The following is a 12437-nucleotide window of genomic DNA, read 5'->3' as shown; positions in this document are numbered from 1 at the left end:
TTGATTTTTTAAGCATTCCTTGTGGAATCTGTAGAAAATGGGGTCATCAAGCTTATAAGTGTAGATTTCGATATGAACAAGATAAGTATGCTCATCCTCAAGCCTTTGCTGGTTTACATATATCAGAAGATGATAAGGTTGATGAGAATAAACAGGAAGAATGTAATATTGCTATTGTTGAAGAATGTTTTACTGCTTCTGTCAAACCCAATTGTGCTTCAGAAGGTACTTGGTTAGCTGATTCAGGAGCTTCTAGCCATATGACCAATAACTCTAAGGTACTATCCTCATCTCAACCTTATTTAGGTTCTCAATCTGTTCTAGTGGGTAGTGGTAAGTCTATTCCTATTACTAGTTCAGGAGATGTTCAAATACAATCCAATTCTCATGATTTTTGGCTGAAAAACACTTTGGTAGTACCTGAATTAAGGAAGAACCTATTATCTGTATCTAAATTCACCAGAGACAACCAATGTTCAGTGGAGTTCTTTCCATGGGGTTATGATATTAAAGACTTAGCCACTCAAACAATTTTAACAGCTGGTCCTATGCTTAATGATTTATATCCTATTGAATTTGACACTATTATCTCTCATGAAGAAGCATATGTGTCAAGTGTTAAGGGATCCTTAGTCTTGTGGCACAAAAGACTTGGACATACATCTAAGAGTATTCTTGAAACCCTTCATAAGTCTGCACAAATTACTCTTGATTCTTCTGAATCCTTAGGAGTATGTGAACCATGTCAATTAGGTAAGAGCAAGACTCAACCTTTTGAACTTTCATCTAGTATTACCCCTACTCCTCTTCATATGATTCATTGTGATATCTGGGGACCTTCTCCTGTTACATCTATCTCAGGAGCAAGGTATTATATTCTGTTTGTTGATGACTATAGTAGATACTTTTGGATTTATCCTATGAAGCTTAGGTCTGATAGTCTCAACTGCTTCAAGCAATTCAAGTTGACATTTGAAAAGCTTCTTTCAGCTTCTATTAAAGTTTTTCAAACAGATGGGGCTCCTGAACTCTCTAAAGGAGAGTTTAAGAAATTTTTAGATGCTAATGGGATTTCTTTAAGATGCTCTTGTCCCTATACTCCTCAGCAAAATGGTAGAGCTGAGAGAAAGAACAGACAAATCACTGAGATGGGTAATACTCTAGCTTTTCAAGCTTCTGTGTCTAAAGAGTATTGGTTTGAATCATTTGATACAACCTCCTATATTATAAACAGATTACCATCAAAAGTTCTGGATGGAAAATCTCCTTATGAGGTATTGTTTGGTCATGTTTCTGATTTTTCAATGCTCAAAGTGTTTGGATGTGCTTGCTATCCACACTTAGGAGCTATTAGAAAAGACAAATTGAGTCCCAAGTCTGTGAGATGTGTCTTCTTGGGGTACAGCTCGATTTATAAAGGTTACAAGTGCCTTGATATGAGTACTGGAAGAATATATTTTTCAAGACATGTGGTCTTTGATGAGAATCTCTTTCCATTTGATAGTGATCAAGATTCTTTATCATGTCCTAATTCTCCATCTCAAGTGGTGCTTCCCATTATCACTACAAATGATTCTCCAAGTGCTCCAGTTGTGTCATCTTCTTCTTCTGCTTCTCAGCCTTCTGTGTCTGTTCAAGTTCAAGAAGATTCACATTCTTCATCTCATATTGGTCCTATTACAGAGAATAGTGATGCTTCTGCTTCCTCATTACCTGCTCCACCTATTCATACTATGACCACAAGATCAAAAATGGGTATTCATAGACCAAAGTATCTGCCAGATTTTGTTTCTCATTTCTCTGTGTGTCATCCATTACCTCAGGCATTTGTTAGTCTCTTAGATATCCCTCCTGATCCCACTACTTATAAACAAGCTTCTAAGAGTCCTGCCTGGTGCCAGGCTATGCAAGAGGAGTATGATGCTTTACAGAAGAATGGTACTTGGAGCTTGGTTCCATCTACCCCATCTATGAACATTTTGGGCTGTAAGTGGGTCTATAAGACCAAATTGAAGTCAGATGGGAGTATAGATAGGTACAAAGCCAGATTAGTGGCTAAGGGGTTTCATCAACTAGATGGCTTGGACTACTCTGAGACTTTTAGTCCAGTAGTTAAGTCTTTTACTATAAGAGTAGTGCTCACAATGGCTATTACAAACAAATGGTTGATTAAGCAGTTGGATGTATCCAATGCTTTTCTCCATGGAGTGCTTGATGAAGATGTGTTCATGATGCAGCCACCTGGTTTTATTGATTCAGAGAATTCCTCTTTGGTTTGTCACCTTCACAAGTCTCTTTATGGCTTAAAACAAGCTCCTCGAGCTTGGTACACAAGATTCTCTGATTTTCTTCAAGAATATGGGTTTATTAGGAGTTCTACAGATCATTCCATGTTTGTATACACCATGGGATTGGATACTATTGTTCTTTTGCTCTATGTTGATGACATTATATTGACAGGTTCTTCTTCATCTGCTATTCAAGTTCTCATTGACACTTTGGGTCTTGAGTTTGCTATGAAAGATTTGGGGTCACTTCATTATTTCTTGGGAATTGAGGTTAATACTCTTCCCAACTCTAATCTCTTGTTAACACAGCAGAAGTATACTTTGGAACTTCTCCAAAAGGCTGACCTTTTGGATTCAAAGCCAATTGCAACTCCTATACCATTTGGTAAAAGATTATCAGCTACTGATGGAATACCTTTGTCTGATCCCACTCTCTATAGAAGTCTTGTTGGTGGGTTGCAGTACTTGACAATGACCAGACCTGATATCTCATTTGGTGTCAATTATGTGGCTCAATTCATGCATTCTCCTACTGATATTCACTTGCAGTTGGTTAAAAGGATTTTGAGGTATCTTAAAGGCTCTTTGGGATCTGGTGTTCCAATTTGTGCAGGAGATACTACCTCTCTCAAAGCTTATAGTGATTCTGATTGGCTGGGTGTGTTGACACTAGGAGGTCTACTTCAGGCTATTGTGTATTCCTTGGCTCTACTCCCATTGCTTGGTCTTCTAAGAAGCAACCAACAGTGGCAAGATCAAGTACAGAAGCAGAGTATAAAGCTTTGGCCTTTGCTTCTTCTGAGCTTCTTTGGATTTCTTATGTTCTTAATGAATTGGGAGTATCTCACTCAGGCACATTTGAACTTTATTGTGACAATATGGGAGCCAAACATCTTGCTATGAATCCTGTGTTTCATGCTCGAACTAAGCATGTGGAGATAGACTATCACTTTGTTAGGGAGTTGGTGGCTTCAGGAGTTCTCAAATTGGAGTTTGTTTCCTCCTCTATGCAGCTTGCTGATGTCTTCACCAAGGGACTTTCTAATCCTCTATTTAGGTCTCTTCTCAGCTCCTTGATGGTGTTTCATTCTACTCCAATCTGATTTCTCACTGCTCATCAGCTTGAGGGGGAGTGTAAGTGTAAGTGAAGTGTATAAGTGAAGTGTATATGTGTAAGTGAAGTGTAAGTGGATTAGTAGAAGGAGAGGAGAGACGAGGGTGCCTATATCATCTATTGTTAGGTTGTTATAACCGTTTTCTCTTTCTCTCTCTAGCTTCACTCAGACTGTATAAATATGAGCTACTAGCTCTTGAGAACTAACTAATGATAATTCTCTCATTAATCGATCTCTCTCTCTAAGCTTAGTATGAAATCTCACACCGTTCCCGGTACCAATTCTTGTTTTTCTCGTCTCTGTAACAATTTCTGACTCTGAAATTAATGTTTTTAAGTTGATTATATAGTATTACAGGATGATGCACTTTCTGCGAATTCGTAAGCTCTACCTCTCACCATTCATGAGTTCCCATACAATAAAAAAATACGAAAAATCGTTGATTCCTTTGTTAATGAAGCATATATTTGAGGTTAGTTGCTCAAGGTCTAAGCATCCAATCCATGAAGAACTAACTGAGAAAGAGTATTAATGCTAAAACAGCTCGCGTTAAATAAGATAACAATTATAGTATTTACCTCCATCTTTACATCTTTACACATTAATTACTGAACAAATTGGTAAGATGGGCAGTATGTGAAATATACATCTCTTAGAGGGTGTTTGATTTTTTAGCACTTACAAGTGATATCACTTAGTAAGTGACTATCACTTAGTAAGTGATATCACTTGTACGTGTTATGACGTTTGTTTTCCATCACTTCTAAGTGCTTGATTTTTATTTTTATATTAAATCTAAATGTCATAAAAATGAGAAATTGTCTATTTTGACCTTAAAGTATTTACATAATAGCATTTCATACCAATTCATTATGCTCGCGAGTTTGGATAGAAGAGAATAACGGTTTATGAATACTTTGTGTTGAAAATGTTAACCTCAAATAATTAAAAATTACAAACGAGAAAGAACTTACGTTGCTCATAGAGTTTGGGTAGTTCCGTGATTAACTAAGGAAGAGATGTGAAAAAAACTTAGGAGAAAAGTTTAGGTGAAGAAGGAAAAGAGTCACACTAAAGTCATAAAAAGATTTTTTATTTATGAATTGTTTAAGATTTTCTTTTTAGTTATAATTATATTGGTAATTATTATATTCGGAGAAGGATAAAAATGTCTTTTTTAGCACTTACTTTGACCCCACTTACAAGTGATATTCACTTATTAAGTGAAAATTCAAACAACCTAAAATTGTCGGCCCACACTTATTAAGTGAAAATCACTTATTAAGTGAAAATCAGTTAGTACGAATCCTTGAGCCGACAGAAGTTGGCCAGAGGTGGTAAAAAACCTTGTGTGTTAGTCTCCAAATAGTTGGATGTACTCATGTTTGAAACTTGTTGTGAGACTTCTACCGAGTATATATTAAATCTCGTTTTTCTTTCAGACACTTTGGTTTAGCTCATGGATTATGGGGATGATGACCATGAGGAAGACCCTGTAGATGACAGCAAGATTGATTCTAAACCAACATGCTGCTGCTGTCGCAAAACCATTCTGGGCTTTATAAATTCTCCCTATCATGATAACATCTTCAGTTGGTCATTTATAGGACACAGATTTCAGATATGTGACCTTTGATGGCGAAGTTTGAGATGGTCTGTGTAGGCAATTACATGTCTCTAAGACTACCCTGATCATCTAACTAGTGTTGGTAGCGGGGTCTCAAACATCATATGTTTAACACTAAGTTATCTAGGATCATATACATGAACTAATCAATGAACTAGAAGTGGGAAAAACTAACCTTTATCGCAATTTTCCCACGAACCTTTCCAATCACGTGTGAAGATCGAGAGTTTCAAGTGTAGCTCGTCTACTTGAGACACCGAATGAATAGCTTGAACTCCCTTCTTTCAGTCAGCTAGGACCTTCTTGAAGGTAGCGATGAAGAACACCTTCTTCTAGACTTGATAGATAGAATGAAATTTTTTTTCTCTAAAATCCTCTCTCCAATAGTTGTGTGAAGAGAGTGATTTCCTTCCTCAGAAAATTCCACACCTTTTCTGAACTCTAAACTAGTCCTTATATAGGCATTATCTTAGTAGAGTTCCACTCAAATAAGAAATTCCAAAAGTCCCTCAGAAAAAATAAGCATTAAATAGAGTTTTATCTAACTGGGATTCCTAATTAAGGACAAAACCCTAATTAGGGTTACTTCTTAATGTAGCCGGCAAGACTAGCCTTTAATGGGCTTAGTCTGCCCGACCCACACCCCTTTTATGGTCGGTCGGGCTGTCCCCTTAAGGGATTCCCTTGTTGGCCCAATTAGTGGGTTTTGCTCTTTTTCCGGACCTCCCTTTCGGGTCCAATTTTTTTCTATCTTTTAAGCACTATTAGACTGGATCATATCCATCTATATGATAGTTCCCATCACTCTATTCTCCTGTTCAAGTTGTCATTCTTATGTGTAACCCGTTGTAGGATCCGGTCTATGTTAGTCGCGGATAATCGAAGTGATCCGACAATCGTAAGCGGTTTCTAGCTAAGCATTACGACTCCTAATTGAACCGGATTAATTGATCTTCCAATAACGGCATCATTATCCTATAAACCAAAGCGTACGCATTGCCATCTTGGTCGAAGGACATTCCTTCGGAAGGATATAACTTCAGACCTCAAGGATATATATCCTTCAGTCTGGACTCATGGTGCAACTTCAGGTGGCAGAATGAGCTCTCATCTCTGAGATGGGTAGAAGCTAAAATACAAAAAGTCTATGTTGCAAAGATCTTTTTGCGGGTGTAAACTTCATAGATATGGTTATTAATAAGTTTTATGAGTGTAAGAAGATGATGTGATTTTTTTTGGGCATTTACAAACATGTTTAGGGTGGAGAAACACAATTTTTATCGTTAGTTCAAGAATTGTAACATTGTTTAATACCGTCATTACTTAAATGCTACCAAGCATCATTTTTTTCATAATTCATTTCCTTTCCTTAGCCGTCTGTCCTTCTACCAGAGTGGGACCTTTCGAGGTACCAAGAACTCTGTGCTTGACTTAACAAAAAAAAAAAAAAAACTCAGTGCTTAGAGCATCTCCAATGCAAAACTCAAAAAAATCTCTATTCGTCCTATTTGTCAAGTTCCAATTAAGATTCTCACTCCTAGGTGTTGAAAATAGAGATCCTCAATTCTTGTATGTCTCCAATGCAACACTCTAAACTCTTTTATTTTACTTACGTGTCATTGCTATTTTTGTAAAAAAATAATTAGTTATTTTGGAAATATACGAAGACTTGATTTCTATTGGTTGAAATTTATATATTGATGAGTTGGACAATTAGAGATATCTCAAGAGGACACTCTGAAAATAGAGTGTCCTCTTGAGATATCTCTATTCTACTCTCGACACATCATCTTTGAGATCTTAGTTGAGTTTTGCATTGGAGATGATTTTTTAAGAAAAACTCAGAAAATCCTATGTGGCACTCCGAATTTTTAAGATTGAGTTTTGCATTGGAGATGCTCTTAGCTGCTGAAGTACCTAATGTTTCAATTGAACTCTTTTAGAAAAGAAAAGGTAAATCTCAAAAGAAGTACACATAAATATGATTTTAGCACTAAGTATAAATGTATAATGATGTTTAGTGTGCTTGAGTTTTCCTCCCATTCGAGAGACCTCTCTATATGTTCTCTGAGTCCCTTTCTAACCCCACCCTTTTGAATCACGAGGCAATGGCGAAATATACAACCCCTTTTGTAGCCATTGCTAGTTTTAGCGATATCTTTAACTACCAATTGATCTTGTCCCCATATTATATAATTAGTTATTAGAAAAAACTCAACCTTTGGGTTTGGGATTTCGAATGAAGAATGGGAGAAATGTGATTTCTGATGCATTCTCGTGCATCAAATCCCAGTACAAATGCTATTTATTATCACAAAATTCCATTTGAACGCGCCAAATACAATCTGAACTTAAAAATGCAAGAGAACGCGGAATTTAGAGGCATCCTTTGTAAATGGATGAACGCGAAATAAGTTGTTCTTTGAAGGTGTTACAACAAACAACTACTCAATCATTAATGCAACGAGATGTATGTTAATGGACTTCTCGATGACCAAAGAACAATTGGTATCCTCAAGAAGTACTGATGCACCTATATCACAGTAATAGATTGGAGTCCACCTAGTGTTGACAAACTAAAAGGGAACTTCGATGCCCAAGAACATAGGATTAGCGGTTGTATGCCTCAATGGTAACGGTGGTTTTGTCTTGGCCTAAACAATGGCTACCTCGCCTTTAAAAGCCGAAGCAAAAGCGCACAAACTCGAGATTGAAATTGCTATGTATCTTCGTCAACGTGGAACCATTATAGAAGGTGATTCGATGATGTCAAAAAAAAAAAAAAAAAAAAAAGCAGAAGAGGGATCTAGCCTTTAAGTGGACTGGTTGGTATAATGCTGATTTGCTTAAGGGGTACCATTGTCCTTGTCTTGAAATTTTTTGCTTCCTTCTGCTAGAAATGTTATTTCTATCCTTTTACCCACCAACATTTCTTAACGGATCCTGTTCTGGATTCCTCAAATAACAGAAACAAAACCCTAATTTATCAATTTTCTCAACCCACAAAAGCTAAAATCAAATCTCAAATCATATCACCCTTAGACCAGAATTTCTGATTCAGATATCCAATGGAGAGAACCCCAAAACCAAAAACCATACTTGAATCTCTGGGTGAAGAAATCATCAGAATAATAACACCAGTCTCTACCTGCATGTTCTTGGTTGTTCTTTTAGTTAAAACCCTAAATTCTGATTCCTCATCATCATCCATCACAACCATAGCCACCATAGCTTACAATGAAAGCACTTCAGATTCAATTTGGGATAAATTAAAAGGTGCCCTCTTGAATTCAATTGTATTTATAGCTATGATTACTCTTGTTACTTTCATCTTAGTCTTCCTTTTTTATATCAGATGCACTAAATTTCTCAAATTATACATGGGTTTTTCTGCTTTTATTGTATTGGGATTCATGGGTGGTGAAATTGGATTGCTTTTGATGAAGGAATTTAGGGTTCCTATTGACTGCATTACATTTTTAGTGGTTTTGTTTAACTTCTCTGTGGTGGGTGTGATGTCTGTGTTTATGTCAAAAATGGCTATTTTGATCACCCAAGGGTATCTAGTAGTTATTGGAATGTTAGTTGCTTACTGGTTTACAATGTTACCTGAATGGACAACTTGGGTACTTTTAGTTGCTATGGCTTTATATGATCTTGCTGCTGTTTTATTACCTGGTGGACCTCTAAGACTCTTACTAGAGCTTGCTATTTCGAGGGACGAAGATATCCCAGCCTTGGTTTACGAGGCTCGTCCTGTTACCTATGATGAAACAGGTCATACCCATGTTGTAGAGAGAAGGTTGTGGAAAAGGAGAGATGTTGCTTCGAGTTCAGGTGAGAATTCAAATGACAATTCGAATGTTGGGTCTTCAATGTCCATTGAGAATAGAGGAATCGAGACGAGGTTGGTTATACCCGAAGACGTGAGGGTTTCAGAAGGAGGAAATGAACTAGTTGCACCTTTGATTGATAGACAGTTAGAAAGACAAAACTCGAGGAGAAATAGTGAAGAAGGAACCGTTTCGGGTGAAAATTTGCCGATTGAGGGAATTGGATTAGGTTCATCTGGTGCTATTAAGTTGGGTCTGGGTGATTTTATCTTCTATAGTGTGTTAGTTGGAAGAGCGGCGATGTATGATTTCATGACAGTTTATGCTTGTTACCTTGCTATCATAGCCGGTCTTGGTGTCACTTTGATGCTACTAGCATTTTATCAGAAGGCTTTGCCGGCTCTTCCGGTATCAATATTGCTAGATGTGTTGTTTTATGTCTTAACTCGGGTCTTCTTAGAAGCGTTTGTTGTAGAATTTTCTGTCAATCTTTTGTTGTTCTAGAATGAAAACTTACGATTGTGTGCCCTTGTGCTTGCAAATGAATATCTTCCTATTGCAGTCCATTTTTGTACATTCTTTTAGTAGATTGTTTACTTGTTAGATTCTACTTTTCTCGCTAAAGCTTCGCTCAAGCTATGAAGAGTTATGATCATTCCCTTTCAAGGGTTCTTTTTCTTTTCCCTCAAGTTGAAGTCCTTTTTCAAAGTAGACATGAAAAAAAATCATTTTTCTTATTCATCTTTGCTATTTCAAGTCTGTTAACAGTTCAAGAACCTTGTGAATGAAAGTGAAGAGTAGGTCAAGTAACCCAAGGTTGAAGTGGTAGTAAGTCCAGGCTTACCAATACAAGGTAAAAGAAAACATGTTTATACGTATTTGAAGTCAAAAAAATATATCAAAATGAATAGATAACTTAAAATTCTCCAATCTTTCATCAAAAAAAAAAAAACTTAAAATTCTCCAAAATAGGTGTAGGTCCCCATCCAACTTTTTCAAATAATGAAGATGAATGGCAGTAACCTTATTAGCATTTTTACTAGGAAAATGCGCAACCCCAATGGTTGTAGGTATCCTTGGGGCCAACTTTTTTTTGCCTTTCACTATCACGACTAAGGATGGGAAAACGGCCTGGATATACGAGACCCCGTCCTAACCGTTTGGACCGTTAAGACCTGACGATCGAAAGAAACCCGACTCAGGCTTACCCGACTCGTGGTTTCGGGTTAAAGTGGTCGGGACTCGGGTAAGATTATGCCCGCCCATTAACTACCTGCTACCCGAAGCCTGATCCCTACCCGCCCTCCGGTCCTCCCGTTGAATTCGCCTGAGAACCCGCGTCATATTATATGATCCAACGGGTGAGATATCTTGTCTCTTCAAGAGACATCCTCAGTCGTTGGATCAAATGGTGTTTCACATTAAAACCCTAGGACACTCACTCCTTCATCCCCTATAAATACCCCCACATAAGCACTTAGTAATCAGGTCATTTTATTTTTCATTTTATTAGTAAAATACCCTTATGAGTGAGATGAAAACCATGATTATAGTGAGGCAAAGACGGATCTCATCTCCATTAACAAATTTAGTTAAGCAAATAACACAATCGATTAGTTTTTTTTTTCATTTAATCATTGAAAATGAGTTGGTAAGATCAATGTATCTTCTTTTAACTCTTTTATTTGTTGCTGGTGCTTAAGATGGTGATGATGATATGATTCCTCCTGAAGTAGTAGTAGTACTTGAGTGAGTGTAGAAAACTGAATGAACGAGCAAGTGTATTTATAGATGAACAAATAGTGTAAACTATTAAAAAATGAGGAAAATTATGAAATTCAAATTCCCCCTCTCGAAAATTGGGTTAAATTTGAAATTCAAATTCCCCTCTCTTGAAAATTTTGTCAAATTTTGAATTTTAAAATATTAATCAGAGCCAGTACTTACATGGTTCAAAATTGAAAATCAAAATTCCACACATGTACATCACACACGTAGAAGACAAATTAAATTTGGATTGGGTGCCCCTCATGCTGAACCTCTACTGAAATTGGGAACCCAAGAGGCTTTCAAAACTTTAAAGGCTCCCAAAATGGGGAACTTCCTAATGATGGCTAATAGTTGCTTTTAGGTTATCACTCAGATATGATGACTGAATGAAACAAAAGATGAACTTCTCTGTGTAATTGTAGAGACACATCGAGCCTGCAAAAAAACAAACGATGAAATTCTCTATGTGATTCTAGAGACAGATCGAGCCTGCAAAAAACTCAGAAACTTCTCTGACGCTCAAAACAGTAAGGTGTTTTTGCAGTTAAATAACTGAATTTGTTGTCTTACGAGTTGAATGTTGCAAGGTTGATTAGAGTGAACTTGTTTTTTTTATACAGGCTCAGTTGTCCGACTGCAATGAGCTGATGTGGTAGTGAATTGTCGGCCAAGATGAGACCTTTTGCCGATGGCCCGCAAAAGAATAGATTTTCTTATTTGCATACCTTAATCTACTAGCATTGTGTTTAAATGAAAGTACTGGTTCTAAGTTCAAAAATTGGGTACTGTATCTCATGTAGTACTGTGACCCAATTTTTGAACTTAAAACCAATAATTTCCTTTAAACACAATGTTAGTTTGTATATTGGTAGAAAGAAGTGAATAAAAAAAAAGGGAAATACAATTCTCGAACTTGATGAATGTGAAAGTATTTTCGATTTTAACATGAGTTTTTGCAAAAATTGTTTATACATTAATGTTTTTAAGTCCATAAGATTGTGTACTTTACCAAATAATTGTAGAAGTTTGAAAGTCTAAACGATAGAAGTTTGATGGTCAATAGTAAGAAATCCAACAAATTTGTTCGTGATTTGCACGACAGACTATGTGGCAAAAAACTTCTCAAGTAAGAAGAAAGACAAACGGTCGTAAAACTTCTAAGCACCAGTAGGGTGTGATAGGGACTCCAAAACTCTAGTTAGTCAGTCAAAGCCGAACAAAAATGAGTAACATAAAGAGATAAACAGGTCGAGCGAAAGAAGCAAACGTCATTGTGTCAAATCAAAATTTGATAAATAGCAACCTCACTAATAAAAACTATTTGTTGTTGGTAGTGCTAGTACATGTGCATGGACGTGCTTTACACTTCCTAATGAAAGTCAATGACACTATATTAGTATATTCATTCACATGATATTTCTTTTTAATGAAATTCATTCACATGATATACATCCAATTAAAAAAAATAAAAATAATTTATATGACTAATTTGAACGATAAAAACTATTATTATTATCAAAACAAGTTGATGAGTACCTAATTTAGAGCTATGCATGTTATTATAAATAATAGAACATACTCTTGAATAGAATCCTCATCATAAGTTCAAATATCACAAATCATGGCTAATAACTTTATTAGGCTTTTGATTGGTGCATTCCTCTTTGTTCTCATTATGGTATATGCTCCAAGTAAGTCATATATTGCTTTCCCTTTATTTTCTTCTATTCTATTTTGAACCAATTTATTTCTTAGAAAACATTGGGTAATTTTTAGTATAAATATATCTATATCAAGTCTAATT

The 12437-nt window shown here is 36.3% G+C and overlaps 1 protein-coding gene across 1 annotated transcript; it reads left to right on the top strand.

The window, feature by feature from the left end:
* Positions 1-7991: 7991 nt before the first annotated feature.
* Positions 7992-9429, top strand: PS2 (Presenilin-2). The gene has a single exon (XM_086669516.1). It carries the CDS (start codon positions 8099-8101, stop codon positions 9365-9367), a length of 1269 nt encoding a protein of 422 aa, XP_086525642.1. The 5' UTR covers positions 7992-8098; the 3' UTR covers positions 9368-9429.
* Positions 9430-12437: the final 3008 nt, after the last annotated feature.

This window comes from Eschscholzia californica, unplaced genomic scaffold (genome assembly GCF_041429995.1).
Source record: "Eschscholzia californica isolate CP2 unplaced genomic scaffold, dmEscCali1.0.p SCAF_3, whole genome shotgun sequence".
In the NCBI taxonomy this organism is placed as follows: domain Eukaryota; kingdom Viridiplantae; phylum Streptophyta; class Magnoliopsida; order Ranunculales; family Papaveraceae; genus Eschscholzia; species Eschscholzia californica.
The sequence above is the reverse complement of the archived record's forward strand: the minus strand, read 5'-3'. Positions and strand labels throughout refer to the sequence as shown.

Bases quoted from the DNA above. Each gene is read 5' to 3' on its own strand.
- PS2 (XM_086669516.1), top strand. From the start codon at position 8,099: ATGGAGAGAACCCCAAAACCAAAAACCATACTTGAATCTCTGGGTGAA.